The sequence below is a fragment of the Apus apus genome, chromosome 6, assembly GCF_020740795.1.
Source record: "Apus apus isolate bApuApu2 chromosome 6, bApuApu2.pri.cur, whole genome shotgun sequence".
Taxonomy (NCBI): Eukaryota; Metazoa; Chordata; class Aves; order Apodiformes; family Apodidae; genus Apus; species Apus apus.
This window is the reverse complement of record NC_067287.1, coordinates 12,499,654-12,526,280: the sequence shown is the minus strand read 5'-3', so window position 1 is coordinate 12,526,280 and position 26,627 is coordinate 12,499,654. Positions and strand designations below refer to the sequence as shown.

General features: G+C 42.7%; 1 protein-coding gene across 5 annotated transcripts in view; it reads right to left on the bottom strand.

Moving 5' to 3' along the window:
• Positions 1-899: 899 nt before the first annotated feature.
• CLASP1 (cytoplasmic linker associated protein 1) overlaps positions 900-26,627 on the bottom strand; it is a 169,686-nt gene continuing 143,958 nt past the window's right edge. For 3 of the 5 annotated variants that reach the window (XM_051623080.1, XM_051623081.1, XM_051623082.1), the window contains 7 exons: positions 23,480-23,630; positions 22,221-22,467; positions 21,264-21,457; positions 19,882-20,010; positions 9,740-9,946; positions 6,719-6,835; positions 900-5,018 (listed from right to left, as the gene is read on the bottom strand). In XM_051623080.1, the coding sequence (XP_051479040.1) occupies positions 4,932-5,018; positions 6,719-6,835; positions 9,740-9,946; positions 19,882-20,010; positions 21,264-21,457; positions 22,221-22,467; positions 23,480-23,630 (1,132 nt within the window). In that variant the 3' untranslated portion in view covers positions 900-4,931. The remainder of the gene's footprint in view (positions 5,019-6,718; positions 6,836-9,739; positions 9,947-19,881; positions 20,011-21,263; positions 21,458-22,220; positions 22,468-23,479; positions 23,631-26,627) is intronic. The other 2 variants (XM_051623084.1, XM_051623085.1) reach the window with 1 other exon arrangement.

Genomic DNA, 26,627 nt, shown 5'->3' with positions numbered 1-26,627 from the left:
AAAGGGCAGATAATTTTCTTGCAGGAGGAGAGACAGAGGGCAAGTTTAAGCAACAGTGCCTTATCTAGCATGGCCAGAACCACCATGTCCTGCATGCTGGTGCTCATATACAATAACCCTCTCCATGTACTCCTCCATCTGGGAATATTCATATGAAAAGCATCCCATACAAAATCTGAACCTCCCATGCTCTCCTGACTTGCTTGCAGCCACCACAAGGTATTTGAGGACTAAAGCAATAGCGTCAAGGTAAAGTCATGCATTAGGGAATCTGTTTCCCTAGTATAGAGCACAATTTCACTACAATTTTTTAAACTGTGATGAGCTATTATTCTTCTGGACAACATAGACGCATTTGAGTGCTTCTATGCACTAAAGTTCTTCGTCTTCCGGTACCAGGCAGGGAGCTGTGCAGTTTCCAGCATTCCTTCACCTTCCCAAACACTCAAATTTCTACTGTCACACATTTTAAAACCTCTGCAATTCTCTTAATGATCCTCACAACACAAGCATCCTTTGACGCCCTTGCTCCTTGAGTTAGGTGACCTTGCACAAGACCATCAGCTTTCAAACAGCATACAGCTCTATAACATCACAGGAATCCCCTAAAATCATGACTTCCCGAAAATCATGACTTCCAAAAGGCTTTGACAAGCTGACAACAGAAAATCAGCACCCCAAAAGATCATCAGCCAGCTGACCCCACTGCCACCCACAGGCTGGTGCCTGTAGGGAACAGCCAGACCACCGGCATTCTCTAATTAACACATGAAAACAGAGCAGCCAGGACAGGAATAAGAGCAAATCCTGTAGGAGCAAAGGCTTCTGGAGTGAGGACCTATGTTGCATAACGAATCTACTTTAATACTTCCTCCCTCAAAAAGAAATCCAACTTCCACTTATTCTAGGGCAAACTCAAAAGGTTTTATTTTAGTTTTATTTTTTTAGCAAATTCTATCACATAAATGTTAACAAAAACATCTGTACAATTGCCATGATACACTCAAAAGTGAAACAAATAAGATATAAATACAGATATGGATGTAACATGACAAAAGCGGAAAAAATAGAAAAAAAAATACATGCGCATGAACACGGTGCCAACAAAGCCATTTCTCATGGCTGGCATTCTTCAGAGCAGTTTTTACTTCCCATTTAAAACATCGTTAGCAACGTCCTGCTGTATTCTACAAAGTCTAGCTTTCTTTCCCTTAATACGTAATATTATGCTTGATAAATAAAGGGGTGGGGAGAAAAGGTTTTGATGACAAAGATGCGAGTTACGTTACTTATAACAGGTTATTGGTAAGCTAGTAATAAGCAATAAAAAAGACAGTCTCGTATTGTATTGTCATCCAGGCAAGCACACATAGTGTACCTTAAGAAAGCCACATGCCTCGATATTTCTGCACTACATGAGAACTACAGTACGTAGACCTGTGGGGCGGATGGATCTGGTACTTGCCCATGCCCACGGAGCACTGGTGCAGCCAATGGCAGAAAAAACATCCACATCTGAGATTTCGGCAACCTTGCAGCCCGGAGCTGCTGTCTGCTGAGAGTTTTCTCCCATTCAGACTTTTAAAGCATGGTGGGCAAAGAAAATACACTTTTTTTTTTACTTTTTTTTTTTTTCTTTTAAAGGTACGAAAAAATTGAAGCCCTGCATAATGGGCAGCAAGGAAAACAAAAAAAGGCAGCTGCAGTAGGTGGCTACTGCTAGGAGAAGGTGAACACAAGCTTCACCGGGGCGGTGAGGCACTGCCAGCGTGCAGATCTGTCTCTGCAAGCGTGCATGGACACTGATTTGTGGCCAGAGAGACCTTTATGCTTGTTGAAGAGAAAGAAAAATGATTGTACAGCTTGTTGAAGTCAGAACACTGGAGATCAGAGGTGACATTCAGAGCTAGCCCTTTGAGTACTTCAAAGGAAATGCAAAACAAAAGTAATAAACGGGGTCATGTTCAACATACTGAACAACCTCACTGTGTACAATATACGCAATGATTTATAAATAGCTAAAAGCAGAATGCTCTCTACTGGATACAGGTATCACATACTGCTAGAGTACTCAAAGGATGAACAGTCCTCGACTGACTCACATAACAAAATTAAGTAGCACGTTAATGAGCATCTGTTGACAAACAGAACAGAATCTGATGCAGAAAGTAAGGCCTGGTTCTACCACTTGCAGCCCCAAGTGTGCCAATAGGATGGGAAAACACAGGCTCGTGGCCAGAGCCACAGCAGGTTCCACGTGTCTGTTGAAGGAGAAGCTGTTAACTCCTACCGTAGTGTCAGCGCCAGGGCTGGCTCAGGGACGTTACAGTGCGTTCACTCTCAGTGCATACTCTCAGGATTTTATAAAATATATAAAATCATTTGAGAAGGAATTCAATTCCTGGAGATTTGCTACAGTGTGCCATTCAAAAAAATCATAAAAAAATCAACAGAAAACAGTGATGGGACCAAGCTCCATCACAGCTGGGAGGGACTAATCGCCATCCGGTCAGCTATGCTGACCTTCTGAACCCCAGAACTGGAACAGAAGATGCTGAACTGAGATGGGGAGGAAAAAAAAAAAAGCATAAATACTAAGCAGTGAGAGCAAAAGTTAAAAAACCCAAACAAAACAACAACAAAAAACCAAACCCATTACTAAAAACTCAAACAAGACAGCTAACTGCTGCCAACGAGTCGGCTGAGTATTTCCTCAAAAGGGAAAATAAATTCATGTTAAACTAATTTGAATAAACCAAAAATTTAAAAAAGGATATTCTAACAAGCATACTGAAAGTTGTTTAAAAGGAATGGTCCACAGAAAGGGAGATACAAACCACGGAGCAGCCAATCCTTCCTCCGGCAAGGATGGCTTTTCTGAGCCTGCAGGAAGACCCTGGGGGAATCCCACCCTCCAGGTTCACATGGTTTCTCCTGCCATGGCATAACTCCTTGGGAGAAATGAGGGAACTAGCCCTGCAGCCAGCAAAAGCCTGGACACATCCTGACAAAGGCAGAAGCAGGTCACCTCCTCCGCCCTCCTGTCAGAAGGGAAAGGGTCTGACAAGCATTGCAGTCTACTCCTGCACATTTCCCACCAGCCCCAACCCCTCCTGAGCCAGGGACCGGGAGAGGAGCTGGTACCAAGTATCACCTCCCAGTACAGATCCTTGAGGCTGGAGCCGAGACACACAGGGATGCACAGACGGAAAGGGAGAACAATGGGGCCTTCCCCTCCCCGCTGCAGTACTGGAAACTCATTCTCAGTAGGCTACCAAAGTGTCCCTTCAGCCCCCGCAAGGGGAAATGGAGGGGGCTGGAGAGAGACTAAGGCACTGAGAGCAGCCAGGGAGCACACATCCATCACCACATCTGCAGCTCCACCATCTTCTTGTATCACAGGGGGCAAAAACCCAATTCTGATCCATTTGTAGGTTTGGGGTGGGTATGCCTGTCAGCCAGGATCCAGCCCCAGGCCAAACACAGCATTAGCATCCTCCTGTTTCCCCTGGAGACTGGCAGAGGTGGGGGGAGCTCACCCTCTGCAAACAGAAGGGTCTCCCCTTTGGGGAAAGGTGTTGCTGGTTTGGGTCTGACTTGTTCTGTGTCGCTGCACCCTCACCCAGAGCACCCTGCTGACAGCAATACCCAGTGAGGGCCCTCCACACCTCTCCAAAACACAGAGCACCCAGCAGGGCTGTGCATGGGGCTGACCAGGAAGGAAGAGGTTTCTGAAGGCAGCTAACAGTACTGCAGGCTCTTCAGGCACAAGAGGGGAGCTGTAGCAAGGCAACCAGCACTGTCCCAGCTGGCTCAGCAGGTGCTTCCACAGGGGTTTTTTTGTTCAGTTTCAAATGCCCTTTCTGCCCTCCCGGATGAACATTTTGCCTAAAGCACAAAGGAGCTGTGGGGACCAAGCCATTCACCACCCAACACCAGTGGGTCAGGTCAGAGCAGCAGATCAGCCCTTTGATGAAACAGAATTCAAGAAAAATGCAGCTGGGCCTCATGAGGCAGCTCCATGATACAGCCCTGCCAGCTCCCACTGCCCACCCACAGACACCTTCAGAGCCTAATCCAACACACACCCACCTAACTCCAGTGTCCCATCATAGGCGTCAGTCCCAGAATTGGGTCTCTGGTTCCCTTTGAGGTGTAACAGGTAAACTGAGGAGTCTTTTGAACATAGGAAAGAGCCAAACGGATTGGGAAGGGAAAAGTATTTACAGTCAATTAAAGGAGTGAGAGCCCAGCTGTTTTGCTCAGCACAGCAGGCTGGAGAGCAGTTAGAGAGAAATCAGCCCATCAGAGGTCTGTCAGAATAACTATGTACAAAAACTCAGATGTTTAAAAAGAACCTACTTTTTCATTACTCACTTGATATCTCTCAGTATTAAAGCATCCGAGGCTGCAATCACAGCCACATCTGCAAAGATCTCTCCATGGAGAGCCCTGCACATTAGTCAAGGGAGTACAAAACAGGACCACAGGACTTGTAAAAAGAGGAGAACCTAGGCAGAACAGCTGCAGCCATGGGGAGAGAGCATGGAACTACTACAGAAACCAAAACTGGGCGTGAACTAAACCAACAAGATTTGTTTGACCTTTACGTGTGTCCAGGTTCTTGGACTCAGTTTTGGAACACTAACCTAAACATATTTCCAAGATTTCAGCAGGCTATACAAATATGTTTAAGTATGGCTTTCGGTTGTTCACTTTTAATGAAGACTGCAACACAGACCTTGCTTCCTTTACATTCAATACCAGTAAGATTCTACATAAAAGCTTTTAAGGGTCTAAAATACTGATTGCAATAAATATCTGCATGGCCTCCTTGAGCTGATGGAGCGCGCCAGTGAAAAGTAGCAGAAAGGTCTCTGAGAGGCACCGTTGATTGCTTCTAAGTCTACACATATGTCCACATATCTCCATTAACTGTGCGTTGAAACATCTGAAGAGGAACTGCTGTTACTGTTGGTGGTCTGGGCCCTCTTTATGTACAAGTTTAGTAGCTTCATCTGAAAGAAGCAAACAAACAAACATCAGGAGAAGATGCCAGAAAAAACAGGCAGATAAAAGTCAGCTGCAAATCTTAACACTCGCATTGTGAAGTGAACTCAGTTTTCAGTGAGCTGACACTTGAGCTCTCTGGAAGAAAAGCAGAAGCAAAGCTGAGCATGTTGCAGAACAAACAGAGGCAGGAGGGTATGCCTAGTCCCACTGAAGTTACAGACAGATTTAATGGGATCTAGAAAAAACCTCTCGCATTTCACTTCAGCAGCCATCAGTTCACAGACCTCTATCTGCAGGCCTGCTCTGAGCAAGCAGGATTCCCCTGAAGGCCAGTGGGGCTGCAAGCACACCATCCCTCTGATAGTCACAGTTCCTCCTAGGAAACACCCTGAACTCTCCATGTTTTGTTTCCAACAACATTTAAATATCTTCACTAACTTGGTACACCTAGTGAAACTGCAGCTGTTGTGACTATGTACTTCTTTGCCTGCATTTTTTTCCTCCTGCAATGACTCATGCACACTTTTAACATTAAACATGCAGACAGAAGAATTACTCACATGTTTATAGTTGGTTATGTGGTGGGGTAAGCCTGTGGCACCTAGGATACTGGGATAATAAATTCTCTACAGCATTTTATAGGGGGATTTCCTAACTGCCCAAATATGAGGTAAACCTCAGCAACCATAGCTGTCTCTTTCCAGAGCAATCTGGAGGCACAAGTAATTTCCTTAAGGACAAGGCAACTCAATTCAGCCATAAAATCCAAGTGTCCTCATTCTTAGGTTGTTTTGGCCTATACCATACTTCCTACCCCTGAAATAAATTAGTACTTCAAAATAACAGAACAAAGCCCTCTGAACTAAGTAGCTATTCACATGCAGAGCTCTATTTCAGAAACAAAAATACAGAATTAATCTTAAAATTGCAGAGAAACCTTGGGTACGATGACTTCACACAGGATGAGAAATCTTGTGACTGCTTCCTGAGCAGCTCTGAAAATCAATTAAACACTTCAACACAACACACCAGCTCTTGCCTGATGGACAGAGCTGAATTAGGACCCAGTTTCACTTGCAGCATCAGGTCAGAATTTGAGTTTTGCTTCTACCATGACTGCAGGGCACAACACCATTTGAAGGGTCACCTGTGCTTGCAGGTGTCCCAGGAGGAAAGGGACACATCTGCCAGACTTAAGGGCAAAGTTTTACCTGCATTTCTATCAGCCCCAATCACAACCTGCTGCTGAGTGGACCTGCTCTCCCACCCATCCCAGCCATGCATTCCCACCACTCTTTGACCTCCATTACCTGTGCAGCCACTGAGCAAACTGAAAGCTAATTAATTTGCTCGGCAGACCTGGCTTTCAGCCAGAGCAGCCAGCTGCTCTGACTCACCACGGCCACCCCCGGGACCAGGTAAACACGCCAAAGGGACCAGGTAAACACGGCTGCAGCGGGAAGGACCCGCTTGGTGGCAGCTTGTGGATACACAGGATCAGATGCTTCATGAAACCAACCCCTGAACCCCATCAAAACTTGCTTTGGGGGATTTTGAGCAAGTGCTGTGCTGTTTGGCAGGGTGAAGCGGGATTTAACAGCACAGGAAACTTGACCTAGAGCTAGGGTGAGGCACTGGTGGTGCAGTTAGTGCAAGCCATTCAGCTGGTGACTGTGAGAACAGCAGGGACACATTGCTCTTGTACCTTGCTTCCTGTGAGTTGTGCAAGATGAGGTTTCAGTTCTTCTCCAATTACTGAGTAAATTGCCACTAGGCAAAATACACTAGCTTTACGGACACTGCTCTCTGTATTATCATAACCCTAGGAAACAAGAAAAAGAGATTGTAAGTCAAACAGCACTCACCAACATCCTTCCAGAGCAACAGAATAAAGAGCTGATGAACATTTTTTGCAGGTGTAGCTGATCTAACAGATCACTACAAAGGCCCTGCTTAACGTAACAGTTTGCAACCTGAACACTCAAAAGAGCGAAAGGACACACAAGAATTACCAACTTAAAAGCACAGTCCTTAAATGCTGTGTATAACAGTGCTACACACATGCCAGTCCATGACATGAATTACCTCTGTAACCTCGAGCTTTTTGATTACTTATGAGGTAGGAAATACCACACAAAAGAACATGCTGAAAGATCCCCGTAGGTGTGCCAGATCTCTGGCAGCTTCAGGAGAGCTCAAGCTAGCCACCAGGTCACTCAGCAGCTGGTGACATCAGTCCTGTACTTAGGCAGAGGGTCATCACTAAGCAGCCATCCCATGAGGAACACAGACATCACTTCAGCCTGCAAGACACCAGCTCCCCTGGACACAGGGAGACCTCTGCCGGGAACACCAGGAGGACTGGATGCAGCCCAGGTGGAGTTTTTTCCAGCTGCAGGGCCAAAATACAGCCTGAAGTGACAGTTTCCAACACCAAAGAGAACTGAACTACAAAGGCGGGAGGAGACCTACATGAGATCAGAGAAACATCAAGCTATTGAGGACCAAGGTGGAAAAAAGATTGAACCCAGGGCCAGAGACACAACCCACTGCTGGGAGGACAGTGGGGACACAGGGTACTATGGGTCCCAACCCAAAGGCTCCTGGACTTTGTTGCTCAGAGAAGCTGTGGATGCTTGCTCCCTAGCACAGCCAGGTTGGATGGGACATTGAGCAACGTCATCTAGTGGAAGGTGTCCCTGCCTGTAGAGGGGGTTGCAACTAGATGATCTTTGAAGTCCCTTCCAACCCAAACCATCCTGTGATTCTCTAAGTCATCAGATGCATCTGTTTGATCTCATGTTTCACTATGGGCTTGTCATTTGGCTGATATGTGCATCCCAAATTGCTCCCATGGGGACAGGCAGATCCATGTGGTGTTGAGGCCTGAGAGAGCAGTGACCTGGTGGGTGCTGGGCTGGTAGAGCCTGCTCCACCTCTCCATCCACCAGCCTGCTTGCAAGGCAGCAGCTGCTTCTTCTCCTGGTATTTAATAACAGTGCCCAACGGTTAGAGTATTTGCTCAGGAGATGACATGGGCTCAAAGCTCTCTTTGGCCTTACAGAAGTATCAAGATGCAGCATGCAGATGCACCTCACAGCCTAGCTCTTTTCCCCTAGCTCTGAGGATACCAGGGCTCTGCACTGGGACCAGGACAAACACCATGACACTCCCCAGCCAAGCCCTGCTCTCACATGGAGATTCCCATCTGCTGCTGGGGGTTATGGGGATCTCACTGCGGGCTGTTGAGCTGCACACTGGTGCTCACTCTGTGGTCATCCAACACTCCTCACCACTGCCAGTACCCTTGCCACACCAAACAAGGACTGGGGGATTGCCCTCTGCATATGGTCCTTCAGGCAGAAGGATGCCCAAATACTTCCCAAATGTGAGGAGCAGATTCCTTCTATCACTATGAATTTCTAAGGTGAGGAAAAATCACTGGCAGCTCCCAGATTCACAATGGTAAACTAGGCTCCAAAACAAAAACTGTTTTAAGACATGGAAGTAATTTAATAAATGAAATATAATTGCATTTTTAAAGGCATGCTGCTCCCAAACTTTTCCAGTGCAATGATGCTAAACTGTTCAGTGTTGTCTCCAACAATCATGGCTAAGAACTTTTTACAACAAAAGTTTGAATCAATACAGAATTATCCAATTCCGAGAAGTTAAGATTTAAGAAAAGAATTGCAGCAGGGGACAACTACAGAGTTGGGATGAATGCTAGGGTGCTAGAGGGATTTCTGACTTTGCTCTTGTCCTTTCAACTGTTTATGCTCACAATGAGGTAGCTTCTTCGTCCCAGATCTCCACTGAAGTTTACCCAGCCAAACATGTCTTCCCTTTCACATTGTCTGATTTGCTTCTGTTGCAACCCATCTCCAGTAAACACACACACACACACACACACATATTCTCTCTCCTCCCTCACTACTACCTCCCCTTATTTCCTCTGGCTTGCAGTTTCATTCCAGCTGCTGGCACTGGAATGAGGAATGATTGTGCAGAGGAACAGAAGACAATACCACTACTACCAGCACTGAAAGCCAAATTCACAATGTAAAACCAGGCCTCAGCACTAGCAAGAACATAGCTCCCCACCCAGCCTCAGAGGGTTATGAAAGAGGCTGAATGAAGTCACCAACCCTGGAGGCATTTAAATGACATGTAAATGTGATGTTGAGGGACATGGTTTAGTGATGAGTCTGGCAGTGGTGGGTAAATGGTTGGACTTGGTCTCAAAGGTCTTTTCCAACCAAATGGTTCTATGATTCCAGGTCAGTAAGTAGTTTGGTCCTGATTTCAGAGAGGAAAGAGGAAAGGACTAGCCTGCCCGTTGGGATTCAAATTCTAGTGCAAAGTACAATCAAAGTGCTGAACAGCTGAGAGCTAAGGAGGACTACAAGATGCATTGCCTGAGATGCACTGAGACAGCATAAGATGTGGCTGACTCCTACTCTCAGATTTATCTCATGGCTGCTACAGCCTTACTTAGGACTCGGGTTCAGGCAGCTTACTGTGGGACATACACATCGGAATCTGAGTTTTCTTCTCCTTAACATTAAAAACATCAAAAGTTCAAATATGAAAACTTAGAGGGATTAAAACTTTAATTTACAAAAATCTGGCTCCAGAGGGTCCATTATTCTCTTAGGTCACAGACTTCACAAATTACTCCATAGTGGACTGTGCTCAAGACCATTTGTGACATGGGATTCTGTACCTGCAACAACCCAGGAATTATATCAGGAAGGAGCTGATGCAACGATTCCTTGGAAATCCTCTCAATTACTTTTGTCTGCATTTTGATGGCAGCTAAATTAATTGGATAATCTGCAGTCTGAATGATGGGGCAAAGGACCTTGATGCATTGCTCGGGGTGGATGGAACTTGCCAGGGTGGAAGCAGCTTCTTCAGCAGCTCTGACGACCTGAAATTAAAGCAGAGCAAATCCTTATGTTAATGAGGTCACACACGACAGCCAAAACCACCAGTGTGTACTAGGAATGACTGCCAGGAAATGCTTGAGGATGTTCATTAACAGATTTGATGTGACTGACTATGAGAATTTACATAATTTGCCTCCAATGACACCTGTGCTCCAGCCAGTGCTAAGAAGTCCATCCTGCCTAATGTAAATGTGAAAGTTGTGGCTGGTTTGAAAGAGTCATCTGTCAACTAAGGATAGACACTCCCATCCCTGGAGAAACAAGAGGACAACATCTCTCCAGACACTGTCAGAGAGCCTAAACCCACCAGCTTAGACTGAATACAAAATGTATCTCTTTAAAATGAATGACAACTTAAAATGAATGTGGCAATTTTAAGTATGCATCTGGCCTGCTGAGTGCTTGGGTGCCTGAGCTGAGACACCCACGTCTATGCAGAAGTGTCCAGCTAAACTGGGCTGATCAAACCCAGGCTGCAGACACAAACAGGCTTTAGGGTGTCCCTGAGCAGGCAGCTGTGCTCTCAGCACATCTGAGCCACTAAGACAACACTGGGATCACTATAAAACACGGGAGGAAGAATAAATGGCAACAGTGGTAGCACCCACCTTTTGCAACTAGACCACACTGTAAAGCTGACACACAAGACAAGGGAGATCCCAAATTTAATTCCACTCTTAGCCTGAGGAAAGACAAATCCACAACTTTCACACTCTTCCCTGGTGGGTAGGACAGCTATGTGAAAGAGGAAAGACCCAATTCTGGTCTCTCCCCACACGAGAGTGTACTCATTTTACATTCTGCTGTAATTGGATTAAAAAAACAACAAAATGACCAACAACAAAACCAAATTAAACAACAACAAAAATTTTAAAAAGACCTCCACACACACACAAAAACACCACCAAAAAAACAGGACTGTGAGGCAGGTTTTCTTTTTTTTCAAGCATCAGTGCTAATAACCAGAAAACAAAACAAAGCCTTTTCTTGACTGCACCCTTCCTGGCCACAACTCGCACACTCTGTGCTCTGTTTCTGGTCATCTTGTCACTCACCTCTTCCCAGGGCTTACTTTTAAGGGAGGGTGGATTCTGAGTGGACAGAGATGCCCCAATGGGCAGACCAAAATCTACCACCTCAAGTCTAAAACAATGAAGCATTTACAAATCCTCATACTCAGCATCTCCCACCTAGTCCCTAACTCTGAGCCCAGGAGTATTAATGCAGCCTTTCAGTGCAGCCCACTTTCCTGATTGTACAAGAAGCTCAAGATGCCTCACACCAGTTCTCTAACTCATCCTAAGCTGCACCACCCAGACTTGTCTGAAGTTGGTACTTGGAAACCAGCACTAGATCCTCCCAGGCAATCCACAAAAAAACAAATAAATCAAACCACAGGTCTCCAGTCATTTCAACTGAAGCTGCTGCTGCTGGATACGACTCGTTCCCCTCTTCCATATTCTGTCATGGTATCAAACTTGGGGATTTCTGTTTGACTAAGGCGACCCATGGACAGATGTAGCTCTACCAAAGCCTCTAAAGAAGGCCAGCTTTCATTATTTTTTAAGTAACTACTGTGGATAATGCATGAACCAGGAGTATTCAGAACTTTCACAGAATCACAGAATCTTAGGGGTTGGAAGGGACCTCAAAAGATCATCCAGTCCAAACCCCCTGCCAGGCAGGGGCCCCTAGAGCACATCACACAGGAACTTGTCCAGGTAGGTTTTGAATGTCTCCAGCAGAGACTCCACAACCTCTCTGGGCAGCCTGTCCCAGTGCTCTGTCACTCTCACAGTAAAGAAGTTTTTTCCGATGTTCACGTGGAACCACCTATGTTCCAGTTTGCACCCACTGCCCCCTGTCCTAACACTAGACAGCACTGAAAAAGTTTTTATCAGTCCTTACTAGGACAAGAATGTCTCTCTGTATGTACTACAAAACATTTTCCAGAAAGGTTTATAATTTATTTTTAAGATAGAAGCCCAGAACAGTGGCCAGAAGAGACCATCTTCATCTACAAATCCTTCTTCACCTACAGTCACACCACTATCAATGATCTCCCACTTGTGCTGACAGCTGCCCCCCTGAAAAAGGAATAGCCACAGATACTTGTACCCCCAGGAAATAACTCATCCAACTTGGTGCTTGACATTCTCTAAAGCAAACCCAATAGTGAACATAATCTCAGATACTTGACATAGCACAAACACTGCATTGCAAGGTACAGGAAGGATGGTGAAGCAGACCTGAGACCATGACTGCTTCTGTATCTGTGCTCTATTTGCACAAGAAAAGTTGTCAAACTGCTCCATTACTTCAGGTCTTTTCCAGAAGGAACAGCAACCTACAATGTGGTCAGTATTAACAAAATGTCATCCTGAAAGGTCTATGAATGAATAACCAAGACAAAGGGAATGCTTGTTTTCCCTACTTCCACCAACTTTTCTCTCTTCCAGCTATTTCTTTGCCAATTCCTCTTCACTCTCACACATGAGAAGCATGAAAGTTCGTATATTCCCATGTAAGCCTGCACTAGCTTAGAAGGAAGCACTATTTGTTGGGAAAGCAGAAACAAGCAAGTACTTAAGGGAAACCTCATGCCATGCTGTGGCACCATAGGGTTGAATTGCTGGAGTGGATGAAGTCAGGGGATCCTAGGAGGTCTCCTTTAAAGGAATTCACTTCTTGGCACTGCAGCTTTTGATGTTGGCTTTCCCAGTGCTAAAACATGCTACCATCAAGCTTTCCACAAACAATGCAGTGGACTTACAGCCCGCATATCTTGTAATCAATTTAACAAGTCACTTTAGCTAAAAAATACACCAGCTAGAAACATTTAAATACAGGCTACTTTGGACTTTGCTTTGCAACAATTCCAAATACTGTCAGTATATGCTTTCAGACACTCAGAAATAAAAGCTTGCACATCTATCTCAACTAACTAAAAACTATATATGTGTATTTTAACCTTATATGCTCCTGGTATCCTACTTGATAGGATAGCAACAATATTTTAGTATGTACCTACGGTCAGACTCTGATTTCAAATATACCACTGGAAATTCCAAACAGTAAAAACTTTAATGAGTGATTCTATCTGGGCTTCAGGTCCACATCATGTTTGCATACAGTTTACCATGTACGTTAAGTTGCAGGTATGAGGCAAATGCATGGAATAAAACCTTTTTTTAACAGCCTATTGACCGATTTCAAGCACAAGGGATTAAAATACATCTAATTTTTGACAAAACAAGCAAGGGTTCAAATAGAAACAAAGGTCATCCATATTTTGGACATCAGAAAAGCAAGAAAAGTTGTGAAGGTGAAGGATTTATTTATGCTCCTGCAAGGCCTCATTTCAGCAAAGCTGCCCATTTCTAGCAAGGATCTGGTGGCATTTACACAGCAGTTGGGTATTACACATCACTTCTCCTCGAAGTGCCTTCCCTTTGAATACAGAAGGACATATTACACATGTCCAGTAGGCTTCCTGCTGATATTAGCTTGTAAATGTGACAACACCAGGGAGACTTCCAAGTCTTCTGAGAGCACATCTGGCAGACAGAGTTTGCATTTAAGCCACACTTCAGCACACCCCTTAAGCATATGTTTAACTTCAATAAGATGTTTCAGTCTCACTGACGTCAATGGGACTCCAGCATGTGCTTACATGCTTGCTTGGATCAGAGCCTCTGCAGGTAGCTAGCTCCTGACTTCCTTGGAAAGGGCTGGCAGAGGACAGGGTGTAGGAAAGGGTTGGGCAATTCCAGCTGAGAGTGAGCCAAAAGGACAAGCTCATCCCCGCTGGCAGAGAAAGCTGAATGCCACCATTCTGCAATGCAAGTACCAGCCCTGTCCAGAAGGTCTTTCCCTACTGGCTTTGGCAGAATGAAACATTCAGCCACACAGAACAACTCCACATCCCACAAGGGAAAGCACATCCCAGAATACTTATGCAGCACTATGAGTCCTGCTCACCTGGTAATGCCAGAGGAATCAGCAGCATTCCCACACAGAGGGAAGTGCATTACCAAAAGATACAAACTGCCAGGTCACGTGGCAACAAGAACATGCAATTACAGGAGAATTTAGCAAAGATATTTTGCATAGAGGCACAACCCTTGTGTCTTGCAAATATCATACAATATCAAAAAAATCAAATATCTTTTTTAAATCAGAGCTTTAGCCTGACCAGCAGAATGAGACAACCTTAAAAGGAGTGGGAGAAATGAGCAAACATCAAGCAACAGTTCTTCCTCCCAACTGTGGAGGAAAAATGAACAGATACACACACTGCAAAGTGACAGGAATGTGCCCATTAGGCTCATACAGCAGACACCACAAGAAGTAGTGGCTATGAAATGCATCCTTCAAATCTGAGAACAAGAAAGGGTGCTTTTCACTACACGCTCAGACTGAGGAGCTCACTGTCACAAGAGGATTAAAAATTGTACAAGTTTACTGAAGAAAACACAAAGGCCAAAACACAGAGAGGCAGGCAGAACCATTATCATGGGAAAGCTGAAAGGAGGGAAGAGATCCTCAGGCAAGCATCACTGTATGCTTGCTCCTTGCTAGTAACTGTCAGGAAGGATACCAAGTGAAGAAAACTTTTTGTCTGACTTAATGCCACTATTCTCAGTGATGTCAGATATATGAAAGAAAACTAGCTAAGTCATCCAATTACAATGGTAGCTGGAAGCAGAAAAATTCAAAAGGGTGGCTATGAAACAAAATGTGCCACATGAGAGCCTACAGTGTTTTAAAAACAGAGACACTAAGCCATGTGCAAGGTATGTCACAAACGTGATTTTACCTCCCAGTAAAACCTCAGAGCAAACCATAGCTTGAACTGGATAATTTGATGTCATTCAACACAGGGCAGGTAGTGCTGGAATGCAGATCTAAAAGATAGCATTTTGCCTTAAAGAAGCAGGTTTTTCTCCTTTCCAAATGCTTACCTTACACTCTACACACTACAGACTAGATTCTGACTGACTTGCTGGCATAACAACAGCTGTGTTTGCTGGTGGGTTCCCTGAAAGATACCTGTGGCACATTAGGACCTTTCCAGTGAGTCTCCCAAAAGAAAGAAGTGGTCATACTTCTACTCAGTTTGCTTTAGGGAAGGAACCATATTCACAGGAAGCCAGAGAGGTACAGCACACAGGTAGAGTGTTCACCTCTAACAATGTCCTCCTTAATGCTATAAAGGTGTAAGCTTCAAAGTAGCAGGTTAGATAATATATACTTGAAATGCTTTCTGATTTCAATGGGAGGGGAAATTGTTGATGAGACATATTAGGGACAGCATGATCAAGACAGCACTTTGCCATAAATCCCTTTCTTCTAATGGAAAAGCCCTTTGGCAACACTGATGTTTTTACAAAATATGCTGGACAAACTTTAGATAGCAACTCCCACTGGTTTGCCTGGTTCACAATGCACTGCAGCCATGGGATCCTGCTTACTTAAGGCAACCAGAACCAAGACTCCATCTTTTCTGCATAATTTCTTCTGCTCAGCTGTTGCTCTCAGTGGGTTACAGATGTTTTCTGCCTGATGGCTGCAGCAAGCAGCTTGCCTGTAGTAATCTGCTCTTAGTGAACATGCAGCAGCTTTCTAAAGGGTTTCTAAAGGGTAAGCCCTGCTGAAAACTTAAGAGTATTTGTATGCTATTGTGAAACACAAAAAGAGAACCACAGAATTCTATAAAGCAGAAGAACAAGGTTTTGCTTGCGGGCTCAAGGCATGCAGCTATGTTTTCTGAGCCAGTTTTTGCCATCTAGAGTTTGTTACTTCAAGCCAGCATAATCTAAGCTGGAGGGGATGGAGGCTTACCAACACCTAGCCAGGCAAACTCCCATCCCTGAAGGCTTTGGTCTGATCCAGCCAGGAGCCAACAATTAAGAATTTGGTTTCAAAGCAGGAAGTGGACTCAGCAATGGGAGTGTTAGGCAGATGAAGAAACAACGGTATTTGTATAAGGGATCCAGAGGCAATGAAGCAGATTTGCTTGTGTATTGGGAATTAGAAAACACATGAACATATACTACAAAACATCAACAACTGCCAAACTGTGGCACTTGGGAGCTTCCAGCATAGACTATATATGAATTAACCTTAAAGACTGATCATTTATTTTCTTCAGCAAGCTACGTTTTGCAGAAACCTGCATGGACCAGACCAGCATCAGGGGAGAGCTGCAAATCAACCTGTAAATGTCAGAGGCCAACCTAAAAGCACCTCAGTAAGATAGTAACAATTATCTGCAGTTAATGGATTGCTGTGATTTCTTTTTTCACCCTCTTAGATGGTTACAATAAAAAATGTTATAACCCAATTATGCTTATGAACCTTCTGGATAATAACAAAATTAGATTATTAAGACATGGCACAATATTGTTTTCTTACACATAGAAAATACTCATCAGCTAGAGCTATAGGCTTAGTTGCAGAGAGAAACAGTAGCAGAGACAGAAGCAGGGTATCAGTTATTTATGATTTTCACTTTGTAACCATTTCCCAAGACAGTGAACTACTTCTCTTTTAATATAGTAAATAAGAACTTCTAGTCATTTTGCTGGTACAGATCTGAAGCAATGTCATATCAATGGTATTGGGTCAGCAGGTAGTATCTCTCCTTAGTTATGGGTGAGTAACTACACTGGAACAAATGAGTTAATATTAACTAACTGGCAACAGAAAGATGGTTCTCTTCCAAATAACTCCAAACAAAGAGTGATAAAAATCAACAAGATTTAATACCATCCACAACTTCAATTACGTTCTAATGCTCCAGAAGTAAGTGAAAGGCATTTACATGTCAACCCCCATAAATATTTCCAGATACGATTGAAGCAGGCTTGACTCTTCACATCACCCCATTAAATCAAAAGCATTGAACAGACTGTTACACTAAAAACAGTGTAAAAAGGCTGAAGTTAAAAAATGCTAACTAAACATGGATCCCAACACAGAGTCTTCTAGTCTGTAGCCTGCATTACTTTAATTTTGAACCCCAGTGAGAAGTGTCCTTTGTCAACCTCATCCATTTGCACTCACAACAAGGAACAACTCAGTATCCAACTTCAGGTACCAACTTTTCCTCTCCGTGACCCTCAAAAGACAAGTGGTGCTCTTAGCTGTACTGTTCTGCTGATGCTAGACCTTGCCTTCAAGCAGCAGAAGGGGTCTAGCCATGGCAAAGACCCAACTGTCTAAAGAATTCTGGTTGGACTTGGAAAAACAGCCAGTTACCTAACTGGCCAAAATATCTAACTATGTTAACACTGCTTTGATACTTAAAATTATACAATCTAGAATAAAACCACACACCTTTTTTTCCAGATATTTAACTAGATATCAGCACTCAGTTGGAGGACGAGGTGATATTTGCTGGTTGGTGAAGGCATTAGTTTGTTATTTGATTCCTCCTGACCATATTGAACAGCAGCAATATTGGACTTCGGGTAGACAAATGGACCTTCTTGATTTTCAGAGAACTGCCTCAATGACATCTTGAAAACAGCACCCAAGACTACCAGTTCTGTACTGGGCTCCTCTTCAAACTCTTTGCTTGGTCACTATAGATTGATTCTCCATGGGTCATACAAAATGGAAAATGTGAGCAATACCTTGAGGCAATTAGCAGTCCCTGTACTGAAGAGGAAACTTGGGTAAGACAGACTGAAACAGACACAGCTCACTCAGCACAGTCCTCTTCTGCTAACTGACACAGCCTGTTGCGTGTCAGAAGGTCTCAAAACAAACTGGGACCACTCCTGTCTTCTACTGCAAGGTAGAAGCAGCCAAGAAACAACAAACCCTGCAGTGACATCCTTTTAGGGCATCACTGGTACATGGATTAACACTTTCTCAACCAAATTATATAGGAACATTCCTTGAAATAGTTTTTACCACCTAGAGGAAGATTTCATTTTATGTAGTCTAAGTGCAGTACATCACTGCTTTAACATTGCTCTGGTTCTGTGAAAAAGAAAAATGTAGAACAGACCACTGAGATGTGCCCTTTCCTTCTTCAGCTGTTCTTCGAAAGTGCCCTTCAATCACAAACCAGTGAATCTTTATGCAATCTGCTGCTCAGTGGGATTAAGTCAAAGGGCAGCTCCTCCACTCCCCCTGGAGAGATCAGTGTTGAAAAGTCAGCAGTGAGAGCGAGCTGGAGGGCCACCACAGGATGGAAACGTGTGACCTTGTAGCCCAGGACTACAAGTTTGACCAAACTGAGCCATGCCCAAATGGGCTCTCAGGTTTTCAGACTTAACTTATATTCTCCTATAAAGAAGTGCCATAACTTGCATCTCTTCATTCCTGGCTTAATCCTTTCTTTCTCTGTAGCAAAGATTTAATTCTTCTCTGCTTTTCCTCTGGAAGCTCCTCATGCAAATCCTGAAGAACCCTTCCATAATACAGGCATGAAGAACATAGTGTGGGGAGTACAGAGGAATAAAGTGTCATGTTTTCAGCACTGTGCTTCATTTCTGACCCAACAGTCCCAACGTGGACAGAGAGTTCTGAAGGCCATGAAAAACAATGCCAGAGACAGTTTGGGAAGGTCCTGCTAGAAATGGAAGTTTTGGAGGACTCTTGGAAAAAAAAAAAATACAAAGGGCACTGAGTCAAGGTGAGCTGAGAAGTATGCAACCAGGAAAACTTACCAATAAAAGGCACTCCTTCAGAACACAATGTTTTGTCTGACTGCTTTATCAGAAAATCAATTTACAACTGCTTCTTATTACTCTGAACTGAAAATGACAGGAGTGCAAAGGCTCTAAATCAAAGAGAGGAAGGTAGAGCACAGCAGTCCTCGTTCACGAAAGGATTAAGTATTTTCAAATTCTGCATTTTAGAGAAATCTAGCCTGTTGGTTTCTTTCCCTGAGGGTGTTTTTTATTTTGTTGTTTTAATTTTTAAACAGTCCAGTTTCCACAACATACAGCTGACATAACCTTATGCCAGTTACGCAATTCTCTGGAGCAGTCTGATCTATACAACGATCTTTTTCATGGCCAAAGCTTTCCAGACAGAGATACCTAAAATTGCTAGTTTAAGACAAGCCCATTGTAGAGAAGAGTGTCTTAGATTTCAAAGCAAGGACTTTGGTAACAAAGACATCACAGGCATCTAGTCAAATTCATGTGGAACTTCCCAAGATTTAGTTCAAATTTGCAACATGCACAAGGTAGATGCAAAGATCCATCTCAGAAGTCAATCTACAAAGGTTGACTTTAAATGTGATTTGAATTAATTTACTTCAACTGCTATAATAATGTCCCTATATTTTTGTTTTACTCCACAATAATGCCTTCAGTTTTACATACAAATTCTCTCACAAAAGGAAAATGCAATTCCTCCATCCCTTTGCTTCCTCCTCTGCCTCAGTTTCTTTCCAACAGCATAGCCTCTCTCCATCTCCTCCTGCTACTCGTCAGTTCCCAGTTCTCCAGCGTGGCCCAATTCCACCATTCGGTTTTCACACACAATTCTGGTTGAACAAGGGCTTTGTGTTCCCCAGTACATTTCCCATCCTTACCTGTACAGACATTGGGAGCCCATTGCCTCCATTGTGCTCTGCAAAATGATTCAACATGCACTTTTCTACTACAGAGGCTCAGCCTCTCCCAGAATGACCACAGAAATCCTGGGAGGTTGATATACAGTGACCTACAATTCCAGATAGTTTCAAGTCTTCAACATCTCTGCCAGTCTCAACTTTTTTCCTCCCTGCTCCTGCAGGCAAAAATCCTGTCTCTTCTTACCAAGGAGACTTAATATCAGTTTGTTCTATTGTCAAGGCGGGTCAACACATCTGCCTAAGTCTCACAGTTCCTACATTCCTTGAGCAGGTCTATATTGCTTCCTCAGTAACAACACTGAAAGGATCACTCACCTCCTTGTGGGAATCCTTATGTGCTTCCAGTGTTTTCATGATGGTCAACTCTGCATAGTTCTTAAACCTTGCTGGCTGGTTCCGTAAGATCTCTCTCAGGACTCTCAGTGCCAGAGCTCTTATTGAATGCTGTGTCAAGAGAAATCCATATTAGAAAAACTAACTTATCAAAATTGTAGTTTTAAGTAAATTCTCATGGCTCCCTATGCCACCAGAAATCTTGCATTGATCTACCAGCTCCAGTAGAGTAAGCAGTGTAATCAATGTAACTAAAATTCAGAACTGGTCTCTATGCTTACTTTTGCACAAATATTCACATAAACTGACTGTTGTCACAGATACAAGAAAGAATCAGAATAACTCTGCTTCATAAATTCCAAACTGTTCTAGCAATCAAGTACAAACTGGTACCCACCAGCAGCATGTCTGCATTGCATGAATCTACAAAGAAGCTCAGATCATATTTGCTTTGCCCTTCCATCTTCTGCTCAGCTTCGAGAAGAACACTGGGCTCCATCCATGAAACAAAGGTGTCTCATGTACTAATGCAGTAAAATTGACCCTCTTCCTGTAACTCATATGGAAATTCCTTTCAAGAAGAGTCAAGTTCAATTGTAGTCAGACTGACCAGTGTGTTAATCCTTTACATTAAAAGGATTTATAACACCTGCTTCAATTTCAAAACTTAATATAAAGTTTTTGGCCTGTAACCACTCCAAATAGATTCTATAATTTCAGCACAGAAGTACTTCCTTTACTCTATACTCAGCTTTTAAAACATGTCCTTCACTATTCATCTGGAAAACTCAGGCAGTAGCACAATTCACATGTACTTAAAGTCTCTGTATCTTCTGATACATGTGATGATGCTATGATTAAACATGTAGTATGAGAGCAATTCATGCTTATACTATGAACAATGACTGAGAAAACATCGGCCACTAATAACCTGGATCTTTAAACCACCCAGAAAAAAAAAGTAATCTACTCTAGGGTGCCTTTATCCTCCCTTTTTTGGGAATAGGTATGATATAGCTAAGAGCTTTTAATTTAATCATAACTTGGATGAGAACAGCTTTTGAAATCTTCATAGGTTTTGTACAAAATTAGAAGATAACTTGTTTTCTGATTGCACTTAAATTCCTAGTTATTTATAAGTAACACTCCGGAGGGAGGGTGAAACACCAGGACACTTCAGAGTACCTTAAAATCCATCATTGAACACACTGAAAATTAAATCTTAAATCTTAAAAAGCAGCTGTGCAGCATCACTGATGAGATGCCATACAAATGCAGCAGGTTTCGTTTAAACTAGTGTGGAGGAACCATCACCCAAGGTGAAGCAACGTACAGGAGAACTAAGACAAAAATCTACATCTCACATCTTTGTCTCCAAGCGTTTCCAGCAACAAAAGCAGAATGGTTTTGAAATGTTCCTCCCAAACTCCAAGATTATCTTCCCTTGTGATCTTCAGCAGTTCCAGGAGAGCTCCCTTCCGCTCCTCCACACGCTCATTGTGGTTGGAGAGCTCCTTCAGAAGATCAGCCACCAAATCTGAGTGGTCAATGGGTACTTCTAGGACAAATGGCAGCAAATCATTTGGAGGAATTGGGAAAAAGATCAAAGATTCCAAGTTCACTACCCCTCTACAGAAAAAAGTGTATCTAACAAGGGCCCCCCTCCCCAAATGCATCAATTCCCAGCTGGCCTCAGTAAAGCTGGCAAGAGAATCCAACTAGCCCACAATTTCACCCAAGCTCATCACACAGCTCATGAATCTGCACGTGGCTTCTAACAAACCAGGAAGACATGACTACTGAATTTAATCCAGTTCCAATAATTCCTTCTACAAGAAGAGAACTGCCACAGTTTTTCCCATACACACACACCCAAAACCAGTGATCACATGTATGACCTTTAGATCAAAGTACAGTGACTCAGGGTACTGCAAAGGAATAAAGCTAAGGTGTAAAATCATTTCAATTAAGTGAAAGGCTCGGTAACAATGAGCTACTGAGATGTTTTGGACAGACAGTGGAAGGTCCTCAAAATAATGTTCCTACAGATGGATTTAGATGCTGATGGGATGAGTTTGAGGGAAACACTAGGCAAACAAAAATTAAAACTGCAGTATAACATTTTCTCAGTAGCCATAGATCAGGTTCTGCTGGTAGAGGAAAACAGATTATTTCATCATTATACCTGAGCCTCAACTCAGATGCAAAGCCACACACAACCTACGCACGGGCAGGCGTGGATCTGAGAGCACTACCCCCACACAAAGATACCAGAAAAGGAGCAAGCTGCCTGCAGTTGTATGATATACTCTGATACCAACCATCCCGAAGCTGATCCATGTCATCATCAAACACTGCTTCCTTCAGGGCAGTCTTGTCGTAAGTGTTAATTGTGTCAGAGTAAGGGTAGGGGTTGTATTCTCGAGTGCGTGGCCCTGAGAAGGCGCGGGGGGGCTGGGTGTTAAGTAGGGAGGTTTTGTTATCTAGAGCCATCCTTCCACCTTCCACAATGTCACCACTTCCACGGACATCACTGGTAGGCAAAGCGAGGCCACCATCTCGAGACACCTGGGGGATCAGAGAAAAAAGACATGAGTACTCAAGTTCTGTGGAAGCTGTAGCTTTTATGGAGTTCACTCACCAACACCAAGAGGCATAAAACTGTTTACACATAAACAATACTTGAGTAAAACTTAAGGTTACCATCTCTTTCCCTTATATAACTACTACTGTTCCAAAAGTATCTAATTATCATAGAGCAAAAAATTATGCTGATGTTCCAAATTCTAAGGTAATATTGTTAAAACTGCACAAGCTGGGCTCTAGAACAAGAGTAATTTTCTATGAAAGGAAAAGGAAAAAAGCAACATTCTCCTCATGAAATTTCACGACCCACTGAAAGAGGAGTCTGTATGACGCTTAGCAAGCTAACATGAAATGAACAATAGAAGGGCCTTGAAGTAGGATCTCAGACCAATTTTTAGCCTTGAAGGCTCATCTAGATAGGAAGCAAGAATGTCATAGAAACTTAGAATACCTCAAGTTGGAAGGGACCCATAAAGATCCTTGTTTAAGATTTCTGTAAATTTTGAAGTTCATGTATTTAATTAAAACAAATGGCATCTCACAATGTAGACAATTCTATCCATTCATGTAGCATAATGTACCATACAAGTTGTCCACTCAGAGTGATTCCCATATATGAAGTATAAGCCTGTGAGGGAAACGACCCTCACATGCATTTTAAGAACTAACATTTCCCATTACAGACCTGACTACACAGTGAAAAAAACATCAGTGAGCCATGTTCAGCCTGAGGAACACTCAGCACTGTTTCCTTCACACGAGACTCCCACAGAAACCCAGTGAGCACATTTCACAGGAGGCTGGAGTTCAAAGGGATGACATTAGTGGGACCCCGTAATTTACATATAAGAAGTTAGTAACCAATAAGCTGAAGACACTTGCAAGTAGACAGCAGGAATAACTGGATTCTATACACCAGCAATCCAAACCAGGTTTGAACATAAGTGTTTTAACATTTCACCTCTCTGGGGACATTACTCTATTGAATACTTACAATGTCACAGTCTTTCTTTCCGTCACGTTTGATTGGCTCATTCAGATCCTCTTGACTACGGAAACTAAATTTTTCAATCGCTTCTGTGACTCCACGAAGAGAGCTGTAGATTTCATCAGAATTTAGGTTCTCCGTGTCATAATCCAGCATACTAAAGACCAAACGTATATGAAATGTTACATATGAAACTAGAATTCACTTTTGACTGTTAACAAAAGCAATGCCAAGTTGCAGACAGACAGGTTGGCATACCCTTTCTAACAGTGACTTCTAAAAAAATATGGATAGAATCAAAGCAGACATCAGGTCTGGGTCCCCCCTCAAGCAGGGCTAAATCTAGGAGAAGCTCCACTGAAATCAGTGGTGTTACATCACTGTGAGGGGAAATCAGGTCCACTGTTTATTACATTCCACAGCAGTGAGCGTGCTAGCTTCTGTAAACCAAAAGAAACCAACCTACCCCCAGCATGGCAGTGGTGTTATTTAAAAAGGAAAAGAAAGAAAAATAATAACTATTAGAACTCAAAGGGTTGTAATGGCTGGTAGAAATGGAATTAAAGTTTCATAACAGATCAAATATATTCTATCAATGGCTTCAAATGTGACAGATTTAAATGGAATTGCTCTCACTGAACTCTAATGCTTTCTTGTCATCTACCCACTCCTCAGAAATTCCTCAAGCAGCATAAAGCCACACAAGTCTTGGGATTCCTTGAAGAGTTATCCAAAATTAAGTTCCATGAAAAATGCCTGGCATGCAAGGGCAGATGATACAAAAAGATATGGCTAGAAAGAGAAGCTTTGACAAGCTCAGAGAAAATGAAAAGGCATTACTGGCAGGGCTTTGCTCTATCTAGGAGAAGCTGAGTTTTCATGACAACCAGTTTTCCAAGACAGATTTAATGAAGAGACCCAGTAACTGAGAACAATTTCTCTGGGGGAGCCTCAGATCTTAGTAGAGCCAGAAACAAATAAAACAAAAGAATCTAAGACATTTACACCAAGTTGCTTGTCAATAAATGGCAAGAAGTGGCTCCCTACAGGGGTGAATTACTATTTCTTAACAGCTGGGGAAGGATGACAGGATGGGCTTAGAGGAGGAGGGCTGAACAAAGAGCTGTGTTCCCTTTCCACAAAATCAAAATTCCCTGTGAGGTGGGTGGGAAAAAATAAACACAAGAAAACAAAACAAAATCCTTTCTGAATCCTGGGAACATTGCTATTATTTTCAATAGACCTTAAAGTCAGATGTTTAACATCTAGAACCACTACTTTTTTTCTGGAAGAAATCAGGAACTTCAGACAGAGGACAAGATTGGTGTTGCCCAATTCCTTTGGGATTAACACACTGAAAATAGTCCCTCTTCCCAGCTCCTGAGCAACACAGTGGCTCTACACTCACACAGGCAATAGCACCATTTATTTTGGCAAAGGCACCAAAGAATGACTCCCCAACTTTGAACAGTGTCTGTCAGGGCAGGAAGAAAAAGACACTTAAAGAACAGATGAAGACGAGGAAACAAAAGCTGGTTATAAATCTACAGAAGTATTTAGGACTTTCCAGGCAGCTGAATGACACTAATGCACCATGATGGCTTTCCAGACAAAAGTAAATGCAGTACTTAAGATTATTTGTAAGCATCAGGCAGGGACAGGACAATCTTTATTTCATATGATCTTGAAAATACTAATTTTGAGCTCAAGCACATTTAATTAATAGATCTTAAGAGGTTCTTCATACAATATTTAAAGTGAGCAATGAAAACATCATTTGAGAAGGTATACATGTGACTGTACCCATGTATCCACACAAAGAGATGACATAACTTCCCAAAGGTAACACAATGAAATCCATGGGCAAAAAACAACAAGAAATAAACACAGATATCCTGACACTAAATCTTCTGCTAAAATCATTGCTTCTTCCCTCAGGGATCAATTTTGCCCTGCACTGCTACCAAAGAATAGATCAAAGTACAGACTCTGCAATGCTAAAAGACTAAGGCAATTTCGCAAAGAGCCACCGATCTGACAGATTATTGAAAAGTGGTTTTGTTATTTGAAAAAAAAAAAAATCTAAGGAATCCAGTGATTTCTTTTGTCAAAAGTAAGCCCATGTAGGAGATCACATTATGGCTGTGTTCAATACGAACAAAAAATTCTACATGTGAACACACACATCTACTGACAGTATGTGCGCTGGAATACTTCACAGACAACACGATGGGGGGAATCAAAATAAAATGTAACTACACCCACCTTTCAGGAAAAAAAAATAAGGCACTAAAGGAAAAAAAAAATGACCCATGCAGAAAACTAGAGGAAAGTCACAGGATGCATAAGAAGTAGAGATGAGCAGCGTTTAGGGATGTCACAACATTATTTTCCATCTTCTGCTGCACTAAAACAATGCAGCTCTCTCTTAAGTTTATCAAGAAACAATTTAGCAGTTTTCCAGCCTGACACAAAACTTTTTACTTCCATAACCTATTATTCAGTTTCCAATCCAAACTATGTGTAAGTAATCAACAGTTTAGCATCCTCAAGCAGTACACAGTAAGACACTTCCTTACACTTTCAGGCTCCGGGCTGCAATACATGCCAAATTATTCCAAACCCTGGGGTCAGCTAATGAAAGGTGAAAAAAATCTCAGCTAGGTGAACTCCAAAAATCAGCATGGATCCCTTCCACAGATGTCTTAAGTGTTCTAGAAGAGTCAGAACATTGATTGAAAGTTTTAACTCTGCAGGTATTCACACAGCTATGGACTACAGGGTTCTGTTTTCTCTCTCAGATATCAGATACCTGGATTTTGAGCCCTCAAAAAAGCATTTGTTTGATTTCTTTCCATAGTTTTTCATTAAGAGTTTCTTACTTCAATGGAAACCTGTATATAGTCCTTTCTCAGGTAATGGGTGTATTTCCATCAGGAGAAACCACATCTACAGAAAGCCTGTTGTCAGGGTATAAACTTAAAAAATCCAAGGAACTTAAGAGGTTTGACAAATTGTTTATTCAGAAGGATTTTTATTAAAATCAGTATATAGCTTTAGTCCACTATACCTATTAAAGGTCTGTATGCAGATTGGAGCAAAACGTGAGGGCAAAGGAGGGCAAGATGTCAAAATTAGCTATCAATAACCTCCA